Below are 21,211 nucleotides of genomic sequence, written 5' to 3'. Positions count from 1 at the left end.
CCTCCGCTCACTTGTGCATCTTTGGGGCGGTCACGTGATCACAGATCGTCATAGATGGCGGGCAGGTTGTATCCTGCGTCCCTGTTGAGTGTTGGGTTCTGCCCCAAAGGTGGTTACGTGAGCGGAGGGATTTAGCCACAACGCTGAATGAAGAGGTCGTGACGACCTCGCAAGCTACGTCATGCTCAACAATTTAGAACTATTAAAGGTAACTATTATTTCTATGTCAAATTACAGAGTCCAATATCAGTATCAATGCTGCTGTGTATTATGGTTAGGATCATCAATGTGACCAACCATCTTGGTACTGAGCTTCTCCCCAATAGCTGATAGTTTTTTATTAAACTTTGTCATTACTGACGTCGCAGTAGCAAATGTTTCACATTGAATGGAGCAACCATGCATTCAGTAGTAATGTATACATGATTGCAGCAGTTTAGCAGAGTTGTGATGAGTCACTGAGGTTTGTGACTGAGTCATTTTAAGGAAGTAACTCGAGTCGAGTTGAGTCATCAGGTAAAGAAGGTCGAGTCAAGTCGAGTCGAGTCAAATTTATGCTCGAGTCAATTAGAGTCACTGATTTTTGAACACCGTCTAATAATTGTATAATGGAAGAAGAGGTTGATGAACTTCTTTGGTATGCCATAATGGTCAAGGAGCCTCCATAGCACTAATATGAGACACGTTATCGTAATTTCTTTGAACGATGGGAGACATCGGTCATTAGGGAGACATGAACCTAATGTTACAGCCCCCCTTTAGAGGCACAATTTTATTGTCACAATTAGGTTATATTTGTTGCTCGTGGTCTAATTAGCTTACATAGCGAAATTCTGTGCACAAGTCTATGGGGATGTCTACCAAAAGTCCAATCAAGGGTAATTATTATTATAATTATTATTATTAGTCAAACTTGCTATTCCTTGTTTGGTTGTTGTTTGTTTGTTTGTTTGACTACCTCAGGTTGATGGTAGTCCACCGTCTGTTGGGACGTTTGCCGTTGGTACAGAGAGTGCTGCTGACTTGGATCGTCATCATATCATCTGGATTGATCCAACCGAACCAGTAACACCACCTATCACAGACGCAAACCTACAAACCACAGTGAGTCATTTCACAACTTTCATAGTATTCCTCTTTATATGTGCGAACAACTTTCGTTTGGTATTATAGTTAGCAACTGTGTATAAGGCAGAATGCTTGCTAAGCTTTAATCTGAAGCATTCTGAAACGACTTTAAGTCTTGAAAAATGTTGTTTTCAAAGTTGTGTTTTGAGCAAGTGACATGGGTGCTTTCCAGTGGATATTGGTGCACCATAAAAATCTGTTGTTATTATTATTATTATTTCTGGTCATCCATTGACCTCTTTCATGATCCATTCTCAGACTGCCAATATTGCTTTAATGTGAAGGCCCGGGATACTTTAACATATAGTTACATACCCCTTTCGGGCTCAATTCATTTGTTGGGCAGTTTTGGAGTGCGTCCACAGTTCATACTTCAAGTCGTCAGTAATAATATTAATTATAATAGTAATAATAATAACTTATATGTAAAGCGCTTTAAACCGATGATCTCAAAGCGCTTCACAATTATTACCCCTGTTCTGCAGGTCATGAGACCAGTTTCTGCAGCAGCTCGAAATCATCACATTCTGGTCTTTACTTTAACAGATACCCATTTATACTGCTGGGTGGAGAGAGTGAATTGTAGTAAAGTGTCTTGCCCAAGAACACAAGCACAATGTTCCCCGTCAGGGTTCGAACCCACGTACCGTGACACACGAGTCAAATACCGTAACCATTAGACAACAGCGCTCGTTATTGTTTATATCTTTTGAAACAATGCAGATTAATGGCACCAATTTTACCGACTCAACCAACTTCACTGCCGAGTTTGCTACCACAACTGACTCAACCAACTCTACCGCTGATTTTGACAACACCACCGATTTTGACAACACCACCAATTTTGACAACACCACCGATTTTGACTACACCACTGATTTTGACAACACCACTGATTTTGACAACACCACTGATTCATCAACAAACTCCACCACCGATGTTGGAAACACCACTGACTCCATCCTCGCCACCACCCAGAGTCAACCAACCACCCCATCACCCCCACCCTACCACTCTGGTTGGATGACGTGGGTAGAAGACCCCCGTACATCCCATGGTTCCTTAGCCCTTGCCTGGCTGGGATTTGCTGATGTTCACTCTGGTATCAGCCACTACTTGGTCTCCATCGGACGCACCTATGGCGGCTCGGAACTCACTCCGGTATCTCTACACATTTCTTTATTGTTGAATTCTCCAAAAGGTTGTTATTTGAAGGACTTATTACTGGAATTTGAGCCAAAATTCAAACCATTATTTTCGTTAAGATTTGTTGATATTTGATATTTCTACCAATTGTATTTTCTCTTTTCCAAATCCGCATTCTTTAGTCCTTTCTGCGATCTTGTCCATGTTTAATAGCCAAAAATAGAAACACAACTTTATTATAAAACATTCTCAAATGTAATAATGAATCAAGGATTACAGAAGACCGTGTTTATTGTTTTCAGCAACATGGCTTCTCAATTGGGAGTCACTGAGGCGTGACAACAAAGATCAGCTGGTTTTTGCGAGGTTTAAGGCAGTATTATGCCCTTATCCAGACACACTGTTCGTATGGCAAGCAATACGTGAGGCAAAATGAGACGGAACTGGGCACAGGTGAAGACAAATTAAAAAAAAGGAATAAGGGTGATTTTTTTATTTTGAATTATATTGATACATTGTACTTGTAATCTTTGATATGTCTAGTAAACATTTGTTACCAACAAATATTAAATTGTATAAAAAATCTTTGAATAAAAGTGGTTGAAGGAAAAACAACTGGCATCTTTCATTTTCACGAATACAAAACTCGAAACTCTACCGGTCTTTTTCTCAGTATTATGCACTTTTGACGTGTCGATAAAATATGCTAACTTGAAACAGCCATTACTTGTCAATAGAATGTTCGATTGAGTGCAACAAACTCTATTGTGAGGAAAATTCATTCTCTTTCCTAATACCCGTAAACTCTCATTTTGACCTCTGCCCAGTTTTGTCTCATTTTGCCAGAACGCCTCTCATATTATCTTGAAAGCTTCTTTATTTTCTTTTTTGGGGGCCTGGTATACCTTTTTCTCACCAAAAATCAACATCATCACAAGGCCACTATTCCAAACACTAGTTACTTCATTTTTGTCCCACCTTGTCTAGAGTGGATCAGTCCGTGTTAATCATAGCTATGACGGCATGTCATTGGATGAGGGCATCGCGCAGACAGCCATCATACCACTAGAGGGCAGTATAACGGACTTAAGTCCTCCGTATCTCTACATCTCCATCTGGGCTGTCAATGGGGTAAATTAGTCTAACGTTCGATATTGTAGTTGCTGAAACAGTACAGAATAGCCCTGGAAAGTACACATCTAAAAAAAATACTCAAAGGGTTCATGATATGATGTTTTCTGATGAACTAATTTTGTGCAACTTTCTTCTCCTCTGAAATGTATGACAACTATTCGATCCCTTGTTTGGTTAATTTTATTGAAAAGTGCAGTTCTTTTAAATTTTCCATGCTTTAATTTCTAGACAAGTAAAGTTGCTGTTGCTGTGATGTCATTTCAGGAAGACACTGTTCAGTTTAGGGGTTTTCTGTTCAAACTGTGAACCCAAAGTTTGCTCATTGAAAAAATATGTAAGAAATGTTTGCCTAAAGGCTTACTGCCATGTACTGACACAACAAGGGATCACAAAAGAAAAGAAAATTTATAACAGCAAAATATCCAAAATCCTGGCAACCATGCTCAAATAGTAACTTTGAGGTTTCTGACTGAAATGACATCACACTTTTGCTCATGAATATGGAAATTTTCATCAGCATAAAAAGGCACCAACATACCCTTGAAAATGACAAAACAAAAGTTGAAAGTAAGGTGAATTGGGACACAAACATGCCTGATCACTGATGGCATTGATTGCATTAAAAAAAAAATTACATTGCATTGACCCTTTAAATACAAAACTTTCACCATCTGAAGAAGTTTCACCGGTCTCCTATCACAAATACGCAGCTAACTTTTCCTCAGCATTCAATTTGGATTTTTTTGTTCACAATTTCTTCACTCTCGTCTTTTTATCCATCCCAGGTTGGTCTACCAAGCACTCGCCATCATTCTACTTTTGAGGCTTCCCCTACTTCACCAAACGAGGGCGCTCTTGTCCTGCTGCGTCGCTGCATGCCTGCAACATGCGAAGGCCACTGTGCATGTGCACCCATTCATCAAGTGTGTCTTGTGATTCCGCAATGCACTGATCTAACTTACAGTAAGAACAAAAGCTCACTTTGTACGGGGAATTCGTGCAATAATTGTTGCATTCTTTGTAATTGAAATATGTTTTAATATCCTTCAAATCGATGGTTTTCACTAAATTTGGTCAAAATAAATGCATTTGAAGCTTTAAAAGAAGACATTTTGGTATCTACCAACAATAAGGTACTCAAGGCCCTGGAAATTATGTCTATTATTAGAGACAGGTAAATGAAGTACATGAGAAATATGAGAACCATTATTACACGGTGCTGCGGCGCATTTATCACCTTTATAACTGCCCATCCAACCAGATTGCTTTGGTGGCGTATTTTTTTCTTCTTTTTTTTCTTTTTAATAGGGCTAGTTTCATTTACTTTTAGGTTTTTAATCAAATCACACTTTTTATTGAAGTATATTTCATTTTCTTCTTCGTAATCCGTGGCTGTGGAGGATTTTTTTTAAAAAGGAAATAAAGTTTGAGAACCATTCGGTTACGGTTGAGAGTCTGGTTCTAAGAGCCAAGGATCCTGTAGTTAAATATTGTCAGGTCAGGGAACCAGACAATAATGATAGCAGTTAAAAATCACGGTACGGCTGCCGTAACAATAGCAACGGCATTTTTTATAACCACTTTGCCTGTTTCAAATGGGGTTGAGTGATCCAAATATTTGGCAGTGTCTTCCAATATTCAGCTTTTGAGTAGGCCTATATTGTTTTCTTACAATTTTTATCAAGATAATTCCAACACTGAGATCGAAGTTCTGGATGTATTGGATCTGATGCCCAATGATATCGATACCATGATTGATATTGATGACACAGCCACTCAGTACATGGCAGCGGCGTTCTGGCGAGTCACTGAGCAAAAAGGACTGGACATCAAGTGGTGAGTTGAATCGCACAGATATTTGCTGTTATAAAATTGATACCAATACTACTACCACTTAGACACCGCAACTCGGTAATCGACACATTTTCCGATTTTGCAATCCTCACTCCGTGAATCCTCTTGTACCAGAAAACCAGAGTACAGAGCTTATATTCGGGTTTTTCCCCAAACCCGTACCAGGATTTCAACCCCCTCTTAATTATCTCAAGCTGAATGGTGAGTTAAACTTTGTTACCAGACGAATGCCTAACACCAGCAGAAAACAATGAGTATCTCTTAACTGACTTGCGAGGCATAACGATCTTTCTAAACACATGCGGATTTTCATGAATTGAATAGTCAATGTAATATTTGTTTTTGTCAAATAATTAAACCATTGAATTGTTAAAAATGGTGCATGAACAATTGACTTTATCAGTAGATTTTGACAGTAACATCCAAAATCTTGTCTGTTTCATTCTTTGTTAACACACTATATGTGACTAATTGATAATGTGATCTTGGTGCATCTAACACCTTGGTTGTTTTCTTCTTTTCTTACAGGTATGAGTGGAGTATTGGTGATGATATGTCTTCAGACTTTGAGCCAACAGGTGTCTTTGATCCAGCCTTAGAAAGAATGTGGTTTGACGTTGGACAGGACAATCATACTATCATCATGTTCGACGAAGGTATTATTGAGATTGACTGATTCCTGTGCCATGTAAAGTTTGATTCTTTTAGTTCTTACATTTGTGTATACATTCTACGAGGGGGGAAAAGGTCGAAACAATATAAAATTTCAGTAATAACAAAGATGTTTTACTCAGATTGGCTTCTCTTCAATAAAGCAGATCATTTGCTGCTATCCAATAAGTAACTGACAAAATTATTGTTGAAAAGCTTGCTTGGTTTGGAAAGATGGGGATGGCAATAAACTTCCTGTGAAATATATATATTCTTTCTTGCATGCTGCAATGTCATTTTAAAGAAAACAATAAAAGAAGGCCATTTGCGAAGTGATGCATTTTTGAAAATTTACGTTGCAGCAGCAGTACATGCATGTAGTCGCATGGTTTGTAATTCGGCGAATCCAGGAATGGGTGCGCGCAAGTGTTGATGCTGCCATGGGTTCATTGCGTGACATCGCGTAGCTGCAATCAGCTAAATGAGAACATGTCCAGGATGCTGATTTCGGGGGCAATTCAAAACATGACTCTGCATTTTTTTAATTGAAATCGAGATCCTAGAATATTGTTTTCTCTAAATGTACAGCTTTCATCACAGAGCTAAACCTTCATCGAGTTGGTTGTTAATCACCCATCTTTAGATTTTGAGCAACTTTGTTGCTTCAAACAAACAAAATGCACAAATGACGAATTATCTTCATTGTACCCTACCTTAAAGCAAGGGGCAGCCTCTTCGTGTCTGAAGATTGTTTGCATTCTGTGTTTCTCCTCATAGATCGAAAGCTTAACAGAGATGTAGCGTATCACGTGTTCGTCCGGGCCTGGTATGATGCAACTACATACGCAGTGTTCAGATCAGACGGCATTACACCTGATATCACACCGCCAAAAATATTAACAATCAGAGGCACAAAGGCAGGTGTAAATTTTAAGTTCATTCTTAGCTTTTTTGGTTAACGGTATATTGCTGGCCCTTTCACTCCCCAATTTGCTTATAAAGACATACTGACCAAACCTTGTTAGGAATCTTGTGATTTTTGTCAACATTTAATCACACCTGATCAAGCAGACGGAATTGACATGTTGCTTCTTTCACGAGTGCTCTTTCAATAAATGAAAGGTTTGTGCTCTTTTAGACGATTGGGTATCTGAAACTACAACAAACACATGAGGTTTGAAATATCTGGGTACCCCTTCCCCTTGATGAGCCCTCAGTAATGTATCTGTATTTTGTTGCTCTCAGGTGAAAGATCTTGTGAGACCAGATGCAAACAAAGACACTGATTACTTAACAGATCCTGATGTTGTCTCCATCTCCTGGGAGAGGGTGTTTATAGACAATGCAACATCCCACTTCCAGGTTTCTCTAAGTACCTATCCGGGAGGTGAGTTCTTGTTTACTCTTTTTCATATCTCTTATCCGAAGCTCGTTTCTCAAATCTTCACCTCCTTAAAAAACATCACCAGTCTGTTGTGCCGTTGTCTTACCAAAAACTGTCCTGTGCCAAATAGTGTCCGCTCATTAGCATACTGTAGTCTGAATGGCTATGCGTCTATGACATCACATTGTTGACGGAAGTTCGCCAAATATTGTCCTTGCGGTCAGCTTTCAAATGTCGTGAATGAAATCATTGTTAATCTCGTTAGTTCAGCCCAACATCTATTGTTATTGTAAGAAATCAATATTTTTGTTTTAGGTGTTGGGCTATGAGCCCAACACCTATTGTTAATGTAAGAATTTACTATTGTTATTATTATTCTCAGCAAATTGGTTTCCAGAACTGTTTTTCAAAATAAAAACATATATGAACTCCAATTGTCAATACATGAATGCACAACCCACTGAAGGTGTGTCATTATGACATCATCATGAGTCACGTGACGTCACTTAAAAGATTATAAATACATTTAATCTTTGAAATTCAATATTAAAATCTACTGTGAGAGACCAGGACTTGAATTTTGCGGGAATTGATATGATGATACATGATGTTCTTTTAATCTTGTGCGTGTCAAATCACGTGACCCTTCATTCCGGTCGAAACCGGAAGTGCTTTAAGCGGAAATTTGAAAGCGGAAAAGATGTGAATTTGCTTTCAACGACGTAAGTCTTTGGCTAGGTTTACCTTTCCAAAAAGAATATTGGTTACGTCATGAGATGTTTGCGCGCCCTTTAGCGGCAGGTAAAAAAAATGTAGAAAAACCGCATTTTCAGTTGATGTGTGCGGCGAAATTTGCGATAATCGCTTCAAAATTAATATGTATCAAGATCTTAATGCAGACAAGACCTGTGCGCGAAAAAAATGATGACTTCATTAGACCAAAAGTTAGATGAAAAGACCTCTTTTCCTTTGAAAATTCCTGAAAAATCAACCCTGAGAGTTTGTATCTATTTAAATGGTACTTTAATAATAGGTTTAAAACTTCCCAGGTTTTGTTACAAAAAATTAACTAGAAGATGCCCTGCAGCCCCCTTGAAATTTGAAGTTGACAACGCCTACGCCTTAAAACGTTCATTGAATGCCACATACATTGTACAGCGTGTGTACAACAAATGGGGATCGTTGCGTTCACATTAAACGATTGTTTTATGTTAAGCCACATGTAACGGCTGTTTGATAGACCAATGTGTTTTAAGTGTTTACCAATGTTTTGTACACGTTTATATGAAAACTTGTTTACGGAAGCAGATTTTTGACATACGATACTCAAAACTTGAGCTGGCAAAAGCGCCCAATTTTGAAATTGAGCGCTTTTCCTTAAAACATGCGCATTGGAGTAAACAGGGTACATGTATGGCGAGCAATATTTTGAATTGCACCAATGGTGTGTGACTTTTACTTGAGCTATTTTATGGGTTTTTGTAACAATTGTTTTTGATAAGTTTACACTACAGTATTATACATGAATGGCGTGCATGTATGTTGAGACCTGTATGAATCATGCGTCAACACACAAACCTTTATCTTTCAATCCTCCGTAGGTGAAGATATTCGTCAATTTGCTGACCTCACCTTCCCAGTCAGTGTTTCGTCCACACAGTTGACCAGCCTGAACTTACAGAGTGGCCTGCGATACTACAGCAATGTACGAGCATTCAACAAAGCTGGTCTGCACACGCTCAGAAGCAGTGATGGCTTCGTGGTGGATACCAGGAGGCCAGATCCAGGCCTGGTCTTTGATGGGATAGGTATGAAGCCTCTTAGTCTTACCCAATTGGCATTGATAGAGAATATAGTAGTGCGTGTAATTCGTCCAGTTCATTACTTCAAGCATCATTGGTTGTGTGCTTCTCAATTCTTGTACGCGTTCCCCCATCTGCTACTCTTTGCCAAGGTCTTACTTTCTCCCTTCTTATAACTTAGCACAGCTCCAGCAACATGTAAAATGTTCAGGCAAAATGAGACAGAACTGGGCAGAGGTGGAAACAAAGGCTTGCAAATATTAGGAAAGAGAATAAAATTGTCCTTACAATACAGTTTGTTGCACTTCAATCGGACATTATGTTGACAAGTTATGACTGTTTAAATAACTGTTCGCATTTATCGACAAGTCAAAAAAAAATACAGAGAAAAAGGCCTTTAAAGTTTCGAGTACATGTATATTCGTGAAAATGAAAGATGCCAGTTGTTTTTGCTTAAAAACGCTTTAATATTTGTAACGTTTTTATGTCCCGCGGCAAAGCCGAAGGGGCATACTGTTTCCGCCTTGTCCTTCCGTGGGTGGGTGTGTTGGTGCGTGGGTGTGCTCTTGTATGGCATTGCCATAGAGGACAGACCCGCAGATAACAAAAGATCCTTTCAATTCCTCGAACGACGGTTCTTATGTTCGAACTGTCCTCGATCGTACGTTTACGTGCTTAGTCAATTGGAAAGTGTAAAACCACAGGGACAAAGGGAAACACAATAGGTTGCCCTTAAACGTTATGTAAAACATGTGGGTGGGTGTGTGGGTGGGTGTGTCCGGACAAATCTTGTCAGCGCGATAACTTGAGAAATACTTAATATGTGAACTTCAAATTTGGTTTGTGGATTGTTGTTGGTAATTCAAAGAAGCCTATTGCATTTGGGGCCGAAAGGTCAAGGGTCAAGGTCACAGTGGCTAAAACAAAAGACATTTTGTCAGCGTGATATATCAACAGATACCGCCAAATTCAATTTGTTTTTCTTATTTATTTCTTGCTTATAATATAGTCACCACCTTTAGTGGCCATAGCATTGTGGTTGGACAGTAATGAACCGAAGACTTCTACCTCTTTACTGTATTCTAGATCTTCACGATGTAGAGTACCAGAACTCCAGCACGGTCATCTCAGCCTCCTGGCATGGCTTTGTGGATCTGGAATCCTACATAGACCATTATGAGTGGTGCGTTGGACAGACCCCTAGCCCTACAGATGATGGCATTTTGCCCTGTACAAGTGTTGGAATCCACCTGTCTGCCACCAAGACTCTAGCTGTATCACTCATAGATGGTAAAGTTCAAATACAATTCATTGTTGTTATAGTCAGTTGACAATCAGAGGAAAGCATGCAACAATTTCCCGTAAACAGGTTTTAAGAGTGATTGACTCCTCAACTTAACCAGTTTGCGCTGGGATTAATTTGACGTTGACCGGACCCAAGCGCGGGACTGTTTTTCACGAACCTCGATGCCAGAGGGTTCAGGCCATCATCTGCTGGTAGCACACCCTGATATTTCCGGCCTCGCTCGCTGCAAGTGGGTTGTTCGACAAATATTTCCGGCCTCGCTCGTTGCATTTATATCTGTCATCCGAAAATTAGTTTTATTGTGATTGGGGATTTTAACATCCATATTAAAGTTAGGCCTTCCCCAAGCAGGTTCTTTTTGAAATAGATTTGAAATAAATAAAAAAAAAAAGATTATAGGTGAATCCAAAGACATCCCAGTCGAACTCTTCAGGAACCTTGTACTTCCTTACTTCTGAAAAATGCAACCTTCTACGATGAGAAAAGCAGAGTGCAGGTGTGGGCGTGCTCCTAGAACCATGAACGCACTCATACACTCATATTACCAATACACTGTGCCAATATACCGTGCTGGAGTGCAGTAGAGGAATATACAACATTTGCCTTTCTGTAGTTTTTAGAAATTGACGGGTCTGGGGGGTTAGTGTTTCATAGCAAATATTGTTACACTGACTTCTTTGAGGTTTCTTGGTTCGTAGATGCTGGAAAAAATCTAAGAAAAACAATCATGCTCTTGGATCTGGTTCACTGACCCGACTTAAGATGAAACGGATCAATTTATGGACGTCAGGGAATCGTAAGGTCAGGTAATCAGTCTAGCTGGCTTGTACGTGAAATGCGGACTGATTGGGATCAGTATTTGAAGAAAAAAAACAGTTTTTTTCCCACCGCTGGTTGACCCACCAGAGTTGGAAATTGATACAAAAATACCACTTTTCTTGATAATGTCAGAACACCAGGAGCTGTAATTTTACAGGATGCTTAATAGACTGCCATTCACTAACAGTCCAGTAAGGCTTTTCGTGATAACTTGGTAGTTTTGTTTGATGATGTTTGCAAATGTATATTCCCTTTAAAACCCTTCGTGCAGCGTCACAGTGATATAATTCTCATTGTTTTCCAAATATGGTCATACGGTCATATACACACCACATACCTGTAGACTCCCATTGGCCAGACCCTAGCCACTCCGGAGTAAGAAGTGTTGAAAGACAGAAGCCAAGAGGGCGGCTTATGCCTTTGTGCAGTAATTGGAGATCTTAGTGGCCAACCCCTAAGTGCCGCTGATCCCTTTGTGTCAACCCTGCGTGCCACCAAGAGCCCAGACAGGTTGTAAACAATCCCTGGACATGTGAATGACCTATATCTTGTGCGTGTACAGGCATGCCAGGGTTATTGACCCAGAAACATGTATGTAATAACATTGTCATGGTGGTTCCACTGCGTAGATTTTTTGGGCAAGCTGCTCGAAGGGTAAGGAGAAAACTTGAAACTAATAAATAACATCCCTTAATGCTGATTTGAATGCATCGAGGGAGGGTAGGCTGACTGGGTCCATCGTCAAGGAATTCCAGTCTCTGAAGATTGACGGAAGAATGATGAGGAGTAGACCTATGTCCTGCAGGAGTAGACCTATGTCCTCTAGTGCTGGATGTACATGTAGCTACACTGGGGAAAGAATGCCAGTCTCTGTCGACCAAGTTTAAACGGAACCGATATAGCATCCCTAGATGGCTTTGGAGACGACTGGACTTGAGTTTTCTTCATGATTGACTTTTCTTTTCAACCCTTACATCATGGTGGATTCACCAATGCATACACTGCATGTTTCTCCTTTATTTGTCCCTGATCAGGCATCCGGTATTACTCCAAGATCTCAGCTATCGACGCTGCCGGACAACAGTCTGAATTAGTTTCGTCAGACGGGTTTGTAGTGGACACTACACCCCCTGAGCCGCTAGAACACATCCATCTAGGGGAGAACTTGATCCAGAATCCATCGTTTGAAGGTATAACAGTTTTCATATTAAAATTAAGAATTTGGTGACACTTAGTTATTGCTTATAAAATATTTATTCCAATTTTGTGGTGTTCGAAAGATGTTTCACTTTTAATACATATCCTTAACCTTCCGGGTATTCAGTTTCCAAAATCACCTTGGGTTGTTGTGGTCTCGTCTGTAGATAATTCAGCATTTAATGCTGAAATCAGCAGACAAAGTCACAACAACCCAAGGTGAAACTGAATCAAAAAGTGAAGGAACAGAGTCAACATCAACAGAATCTACGACAGATTTCATCTATGATAATGTCTCAGATAGCAATCCCACTGCTGCCACTAATTTTGTGACTAACATGCTACCCACCACATAAGGTATGGATACTGTTGAGGATACTCAGCTGCCTGAATGGGATGTTGGATCTGTTAGCCAGGTTTCTGTCATCACATCTGGCAAGAAGATTGCTCAAGATGGACGTTCTTTCTTGTCTCTTCATGGCTCTATCTCCCAAACCTTCAACACAACACTGGGCAGCCACTACCAGGTTGTACTTTTCGCGAGTCACATCGTGTCATCCCACAACCCTTTGCTGAATCAAGAAGGTCGCATCGAGGTTGCGAAATTGGATCGTGTCTTCAGGTTGTATGACCGCCCGGCACATGGTCACTCGGACCAGAGCCTGATGTCCATCCAATGGCATCAGCACAGATTTTACTTCACAGCCAACGACGAAGTCACAACATTAAAAATCTCTTCAGTGGGAGAATCAAATGGAATCCTGTTGGATAACATTCAGGTGAGAAAATCCCTATCCATCTACCCTTTTTGATTATCAACCCTTTTAAAATCGTTTCTCTCAAAATATTATTTAAGACACCGTTTACCTGTGCCACCTCCTGTAATTAATATCAGCTTTCACATTTCATGGTAAATATTCGATAACCAAACGTTTGATAATCATTATTTTTCCTTTTACAGGTGAGGGAGATAACCACTGGACCGAGTACCGGTGATGGGTCCGTAGAAGTCCATACTCAGTTCATTCACAGCTGGTCGTCAATCCAGGCCAAGTGGCATTTCATTGACCCTGAGAGTCCAATAGTGGACTACAGCTGGGCTATAGGTACGTGGAATCTTATACTCTCTTGTCAACCATTTAAGCTCATTGTTTCTCCTCACAACAGTATGCCATAATAGTTCCAATGTAAGATGTAATCTAGCTCATTACACTTAGAATCACAAAAGGAAGCATGGCAAATTGACATTTTTTCATAAAGAAATTTTAACACTACAATTTTGTTAGGAACCACGAGAGGTGGCACCCAGCTTCAAAGCTTCACGTCAGTAGGTACACAGACAGACGCTATCAACACAGACCTCAACATGGCGCATGGCTCCTATGTCTACATCACTGTGATGGCGAGAAATGCAGCCGACCTCGTCACCATAGCAACTTCTGACCCCATACTGATTGACCGTACGCCACCACTGATTTATTTTGTCTCTGACGGTGGGGATGCGCAAGGTGTGTAAATTCCAACACTTTGTCTTCTAGACTGACATAAAACATGCACTTTACAGCAGAAAATGTCATATTAGAGCACAGAAAAAAGTTTATAGACTTCAGGTACAAGTTAACTCTCAAAAAGTTAGGAATGGGTTCTGAATGCATTGCTGCAGTAGGTCAGGTTCTCATTTGAAGACATAAAGGGTTGAGCTCTTGCAGAATAACACTTAGTCTAGGGGATAGACGTACTGGTTTGATATGCGATAACCCACCACCACGATTACCCACAGCCGCGAGAGGGCATTGTCACGACCAACCCATATCACCCAGGAACCCGCCAGGAACAACGTCTAGGAAAATTCGTAAAATCTCCCCCCGCAAAGTGGGGAAAACCAGTGCCCATGCGCTGCTTCTGCAGGTAATTATGGTCCATTTTCAGTCCCACGCAAACTCACATCACAAAAGAGCTGACCAGTGATATATGGAGTTGCACAAAAGTCTTGCTGCATCTTGTACACTACTCTGGGAGAAATTTAAGAGTTTGGTTCGGAACTCACGATGAATGGCCTGGTCAACCCGACCCGATGCACAGCATAAACTCGCACATGTTTCTCTCCCATTAGCACGTGTCGATCAGGGGGTCACAAGCTATTAATGTTCATGCACGAATCCACAGTCTCCTGGCAAGAACATCTCATTAAGAATTCCATTTCTCCCCTGACAGATGTTGACTTCAGTGCGGACGATGATTCTCTGACCTTCAGTTGGTCGGCGTCTGATCCTGAGAGTGGAATTGACCACTGTGAATGGGCAGTTGGTAAGTTATCTCTCAGTTGAGGTCTACGTACGTGGGTCATTCTTCCCGTCACACTTATTCGGAATCAGCAGGAATCAAGCAGAACCAGCCGGAATGAAGAATTTTCAAAATTCGTGCCACATTCGGGAGGGAATTTAAAATTGACCTAGCTTTGTAAGAATGCCGTTCGAATACTTAGAATGCGCTTCGAACCCGCCTCGAATGATACTTGCACATTCCAGGTGTATTAGCTCTCGAGTGCAGCTCGAATGTAGTTGGAACACAGTAGGAATATTTAGAATGCTGTTAGAATGCAGTCAAAATATTTAGAATGCACTTCGATTGCTGCCCGAATACCGCTCGAAGTCTGGTTGGAAGGTGTATGCCTGGAATGCTGTACGAATTCACCTCGAATGCAGTCAGAACGCTCTCGGAATGGCCACTGAATATGGTTGGAACGTCCAAGAATTCAAACAGAATGCAGCTTGAATATTTATAATGTACTTCGAATGATCCCCGATAGGGTATAAAATGCTGCCGAATCTAGCATTTTCATCAGTCTCAGCCCAACCATGCAGACTGACGTTCCAGCGGCAGCTGGCCGCGTTTTTATGCGATTCGGCGTTGTTCTGAATTACGTCCGGACTCATTTGAGGGCCAATTGGGACGTTCCGACTGCATTCGAGCCACATTCGAGCGGCAATCGAAAGATTCTGACGGCATTCGAAGTGCATTCCAGCTTAATTCTTTTAATATCGAAATAGATTTCGGCAGCAATCGAGATGCATTCGAGATGCATTCCGGCTCATTCGAGGCGCATTCGGGACATTCTGGCTGGATTTGAAGTGGCTTGGCCTTTCGATTCTCCTTCGAATGCGATCAGAATGTTTCGAATGCTGTTGAATGCCGTAAGAATATTTAGAATGCAGTCAGAGTACAGTTAGAATACACTTCGAATGCCGTTCGATATTTCTCCACATCGAATGCACCTCGAAAATTTTGAGCATGAGCAAAACAATCAGGCCGGCCACAACAATGGGCCAAAATATTTGGAATGCACTCAGAATGCAGTCAGAAGTTTTAGAATGCACTTCGAACATCCAGGAATATACAAAGAATTTTCATTTCGACGGCATTTTGGCTCATTCCGCCTCTAGTGTGACTAGGGTTTCAGTAAAGCTTCACTTATTAACACATTTATGTTTTGGAGCTACGGATCTCCACGGTTTGAAATTAGTGATAAACCGTGGGAGTACCATATTCATGCATGCTTATAAGTACATCCGTGGTTATCCGTCATCTTCCTTGGTTCGTCGTGCAGGGGCTACGGAAGTTTTAAACTGTTCACAACTTCTGTGATGATGAAACGTCATGAAAATTGTGTAATTCGTAGCTATTCGTACATATTCTTGGAGATTCGTAGCTCATTCGTGTTGCAAATCTCTACGAATTCGCTACAAAATGTCCTACCGTAAACGGATATGCCCGGATGCGCTAGGGTTCTGCTAAGGTTGTATACTTGACTGTTCGTAGGAGAACCTTGGTCATCTGTGGCCCAATTGCAGACAACCGTGGCGTTAACATAATTTTTCTTAAGAATATGCCTACCGTCGATATTCTTCAACAATCCGTCCATATTCTTGAACTGTGGTGTATTCGTAAAGAAACCGTAGGACAGTCGTGGCTATCCGTCCTGAAACTGTAGTGCAATTCGTGGGACTTTTGTGATGAAAATGACAATATCTGAATGAATTGGGAGCCAATTGTAACCGAGCTGGGAAGGTTACACAGAAAATTCCAAAGTGACCCTGGGATATAACTCCAATTACTTGATCAAAATTTATTTATTACATGAAAAAAACAAAAAACAGTCATTCTTCAGCAGTTTTTAATAACAGAAAACAGAAGAAAAGAAATTAATTTTATTTCATTACAAATATGCAATGACTATGAATCCAATTAATCAATTATTCAATTATTATAATTAACCATTACTCCTTATCATTGGTTATCTCTCGTCATAATGAGAAATTGCCATTAATTTGTTCTATATAAATGTTTCTGCTGCGAATTTGCATTTCTTAAGAGAGGCATAAAAATAGTAAAGGCATACAAATTTAATCAAGGAGAAATAATCTCCATAAGCACTTGTTATGCAATAATTTGCACCAAACATTGATCTCCAAGTCTCCAATTTCTTGGGCACATTTCAAGCAATATATTATTCTATACACGTACCCAAATGTTATGGATGCTGGATATATAGGAGAATACACTGGTCTACTCGAGAAGGCTTCTCTATTTGTGATCTTCAGAACCACCAGAACCACAAGTAGTAGCTGTAATAAAATTACTATACATATGAAGGAATCTCATTAAATGTTTCAATGAAGAAATATTAAATATTCATCAGTGCCATGAAAAATTATTCATCTCCACAGTACACGTGTACGCATCCTTAGTTATGTTATATTGATGAATTTACAGTGCATTTTATACGTACATTTATTTCTTTACATTGTTTGTTTAAACAGCAATGCTCATAAAAAGAGTATTCCATATTCTGTATTCGTACATCCATCTACATGTAGGCCTATCTCATGTGTTTCATTTCAGGCTAAAATATTCATGAATACTAATTTAGAATACAAGTATAAATAAGGCATGTTTTAAAGCGTTCGGAGATGACGCCGAATAAAAGTACGCACCTGTGATTTAGCTAAAATCCTGGTTTTAATGGGTTTTTATTCACAATACCTGAATAAAATTTGAACACAATGCACTGTCGTATCTCGCGCGTGTACAAAGACCGAAGCAGTGTTTCTATCAGGTTTTTATCAACAAATATTTCCTGCTTTTTATTTTCTCCCAGGATCAGAGCCTGGACTTGATGACGTCCTACCAAGCTCACCGTCTCCTAACGACACCTCCACTGTCACCACCAGCCTGACCCATGCTATGGTTGAAGGCCAGCGACTGTACGTCTCCGTCACATGCTACAATCACGCTGAGAAGTCGTCATGGAAAGCATCAGATGGTGTTACCATAGTAACGGTGCCCCCAAGCTCAGCGGGAGCTGTAGTCAATGTCAAAACACTGTCAGAGACTCAGCATGAAACACGTGATGGGTACCAGTCACAGAGGGATGCTCTCCAGGGATCTTGGGATGGATTCATGGATCCATTTGGAATTCAGTCCTATGAGGTTAGTGCATCAGTTTTGCAAATAACACCTGTCAGCATGGTTAATGCACAGCACAGCTGGAAAGTGGAAACTGTATGAAATTTTCCAAACTACAAGCATCACAACATCAAATGCGGTGTCAAATTAAAGGGGACAACAAGATCTTTCATTTGAGTGGTGTGCCAATGAGATGGAATGTAGTTAAGTGTGATTTGTGATTTTGGTTTTTTTTTCTAAAATCATTGATTTTTTTGTAGAATTTGTGTACCTTGTTTTAACATGCAAAATGTAACTTTTATTGAGAGTTTTTGTGTTTAAGGCAGAGAGAAAGGTTCATGTATTATAAGCAAAGAGTTTCATAATGTTGCAGTTCATCAAACTCAGATTTTATGATGTGTTAGAAACCATGAAGAGGAAGTAACGTGTGTGACGTAACGTGAGTGATGGTACCTCCCCGTAATCTAATGTCCCTAGCATCTAAAAAACAGACTTATTTGATTCAATTTTTTTTTTTTTATCTAGCTATGGGTAGAATGAAAGACAAAATAATGTTACTTCTGTGTTGCAGATTACAGTTCGAGGAGACTGTAACAACAACATTGCAGGACAATTTTCCATGTCCTTTTTTGTAAGAGAGTGACGACCAACAAAACACACGTTTTCAAAAAATGAATGAACGGATTGAATTTTTCTTTCCATTTTTGAGTACCCCTTACCCCAAGGTTGTTGTATGGCTGGTTTGATTTAGCTTGATCAAATACCTTTGAAGCAGTGAGAGGTCAAAGTAGCCTCATGACATACAATTGTAACGTGAGTGACGGTGAAATTGCCCCTCAGACCTTTAGTCACCTGTATGTAGAGTTGCAATATCATTAATTTATCTCAACTCAAATTGTGACTTTTTCTAAGCAAACAGCTGTGATTGTGCGAGGGATTCTCATGGTGTGTTGGTGTCGTAGACATTGCAGTAATTAAGGTAGGATGGAAACTGACTCCAATAGATGAGAAGCTGAAATTGATATTCTCTTTACTTATGGAATTGTTCTTCTTCCCAGTGCTATCTTAGTGGACCCAACGCATTCACTTCCTGGAGACCTTGTGGATCCACATCAGAGACCCACCTTGATTGGTCAGGTCTTAGCCTAGTTGATGATGTGACATATAGCCTATCAGTCAGAGCCATCAATCATGCTGGTTTGACCAGCCAGGCTATCACAAGCAACTTCACCGTTGAGTCTGCACAGCCTATCGTAGGAGGTATGTATCTCAGCAGTGTTGATTGTTTACTTGCTTAACTTTCTAAAATTTGATTAGAATATACGTCTATATAGTATCTTTCATGGGGGAAAAAGGGGGCTAAAAAGACAAAAAACACAACCAACCAGACTTGTCCTCCACCCAATTTGAAACCACCCATGCAGTCATAAGGACTTTATGCTCCTAACTTTATACCTCATTGCTACCCCTGCTAGTTACGAACTTGGTTCGACTTTTGGGGTACCATTATTCCCATTACTATATATGCTCATCCCTTCATGGTTAACTTATCCATCCATCCACCCCACGTGACCACTACTTACCTTTTGATTTGCTGTGTGTCTCCTAAACTGATTGATGCTTCTTGACATTTCTTGATTGATGAAACAGCCTCAAGCCTGATCAAATATTTTTGGCGTGGTGAAGGGACGGTTGATCTTTCCTGGGATGGCTTGTTCTCCTCCCCTTCCTCCTCCTTGGTCTATGAGGTATCTCTGGGTACCATCCCAGGAGGTAGTGATACCATGCAGTGGGTGGAGACCATGGAGACTGATATGCGTGTCTCACCGCTGGCTCCCTACACCGACTACCACTTGACGCTGAAGGCCATCAGCGCGGCTGGCTTGTCAAGGACAGTCAATAAGATCATTAGTGTGTAAAAGTTTTACAACGTCAAGATGGAATTGGTGCTTAACTTTGTTATATTGTAGTCCTATAGTGGTTGAAAAGCAAAGTAATATACATGCGAAGTGGAAAATTCATTTGAATCATTAATCAAATTTAAAAGTACACATGTTAGTCTGCTTCTCGTAGTTTGCTGCTGCTTTTCCAGTGATAAATCTGAGGTAAATTTATTATTCAACATTGTTTTTCTGTCACAGTATTGTGTTCACAGGACCTTTGACATTCACAGCCTGGTAAGAAACATATTCTGGGATCCTGATACAGAGACGGAATATGTCAGCCAGACAATTGCAGCCAGGCAAATCAATCCAGTGAGGCACCTAAGACTTTTCACAAATTGTCATAATTTAATCCTAAAGCCTCCAATTCCCGAATTCAACTTTTCTCTAACCTTTGCGAAAGAAATTGTCTAAAATTTGTCAGCGTCCAATAAATACAGACCGACCTTGCGCTAACTTTTTTTGCTAGCTAACTGCAGATTTTACTAGCCGGTTCAAAGTTTTACTAGCCCGTTTAAAGTTTTACTACTTTTATTCATTTTTTTAAGACTAAGTTCTATTCGGCGCACCAATCATGAATTTGACAATGTAGTAATTAGTGAATTAATAAATCAAAATAACCCACATTTGGGTTACTGACATTTGGTAGAAATCGCGACATTTTGCTTAGTGAATTAATGTTGCCTTGCACGCGATGCAAAAAAAGGTTTAAAGTTTACAGAGGGTGCTGCTTGTTCAACACGCGGCTCTGCATAGACTTTGTATCAGACACTATCTTAAGTGACTTCGTTTAACCGTAATGCTATACAGCTGCAGCCAGTTATTGTTGGAAAGATTGAAAAACGATGTGAACGAGAATACTAGTGTACACATTAATTGTGCGGTACCGGTACCTCGCCTCGCTGCTGCGAGCTCTATACTGTGATAAGCTTCACTACAGTCTACTTTGTGTATGCAGCGCGGCGATCGCAAGTGTATCGCACTTGCAAGCTATATCACGCTTTAGTTGCGTAAATCTATAGCTATAGAGTACCGAAGTGCGCCACGTATTCTGTTCCACGTGCACATCTTAAGATATAGTCCATCATTTGTAATTAGTGCATTTTGTTCGTTTGAAGCAACAAAAGTGTTCAAAATCTAATGAAGGATATTGAACAACTAACCTGATGAAGTTTTAGCTCAGCTTCAGCTGTATATTCCGAGAAAAACAGCATTCTAGGATCTCAATTTCAAATCAAAAGTTGCTGAATCATGTTTTGAATTGCAGCTATACGCGATGTTGCGCACTGATCCGACGAATTATAGCAACCGCGCGCGCGCTGCGCCGAATAACAAAACGAAACTAATTAAAATTTTCCTACAGTGCGTCTTAAGACGCACT

At 40.2% G+C, this 21,211-nt stretch overlaps 1 protein-coding gene across 1 annotated transcript in view; it reads left to right on the top strand.

Moving 5' to 3' along the window:
• Positions 1 to 20,917, top strand: part of LOC119724048 — a 53,735-nt gene extending 32,818 nt beyond the window's left edge. Inside the window, exons 36-53 of the mRNA XM_038194970.1 lie at positions 964 to 1,104; positions 1,852 to 2,289; positions 3,262 to 3,405; positions 4,194 to 4,371; positions 5,094 to 5,244; positions 5,791 to 5,918; positions 6,691 to 6,830; positions 7,159 to 7,300; positions 8,899 to 9,105; positions 10,186 to 10,389; positions 12,259 to 12,414; positions 12,776 to 13,200; positions 13,383 to 13,527; positions 13,708 to 13,929; positions 14,636 to 14,728; positions 17,580 to 17,911; positions 18,946 to 19,147; positions 19,538 to 20,917. Of these exons, the coding sequence (XP_038050898.1) occupies positions 964 to 1,104; positions 1,852 to 2,289; positions 3,262 to 3,405; positions 4,194 to 4,371; positions 5,094 to 5,244; positions 5,791 to 5,918; positions 6,691 to 6,830; positions 7,159 to 7,300; positions 8,899 to 9,105; positions 10,186 to 10,389; positions 12,259 to 12,414; positions 12,776 to 13,200; positions 13,383 to 13,527; positions 13,708 to 13,929; positions 14,636 to 14,728; positions 17,580 to 17,911; positions 18,946 to 19,147; positions 19,538 to 19,806 (3,717 nt within the window). The 3' untranslated portion in view covers positions 19,807 to 20,917. The remainder of the gene's footprint in view (positions 1 to 963; positions 1,105 to 1,851; positions 2,290 to 3,261; positions 3,406 to 4,193; positions 4,372 to 5,093; positions 5,245 to 5,790; positions 5,919 to 6,690; positions 6,831 to 7,158; positions 7,301 to 8,898; positions 9,106 to 10,185; positions 10,390 to 12,258; positions 12,415 to 12,775; positions 13,201 to 13,382; positions 13,528 to 13,707; positions 13,930 to 14,635; positions 14,729 to 17,579; positions 17,912 to 18,945; positions 19,148 to 19,537) is intronic.
• The last annotated feature ends 294 nt before the right edge of the window (positions 20,918 to 21,211 follow it).

The sequence above is a fragment of the Patiria miniata genome, unplaced genomic scaffold, assembly GCF_015706575.1.
Source record: "Patiria miniata isolate m_02_andy unplaced genomic scaffold, ASM1570657v1 HiC_scaffold_17, whole genome shotgun sequence".
Classification (NCBI taxonomy): Eukaryota; Metazoa; Echinodermata; class Asteroidea; order Valvatida; family Asterinidae; genus Patiria; species Patiria miniata.
This window is presented reverse-complemented; position numbering and strand designations above follow the sequence as displayed.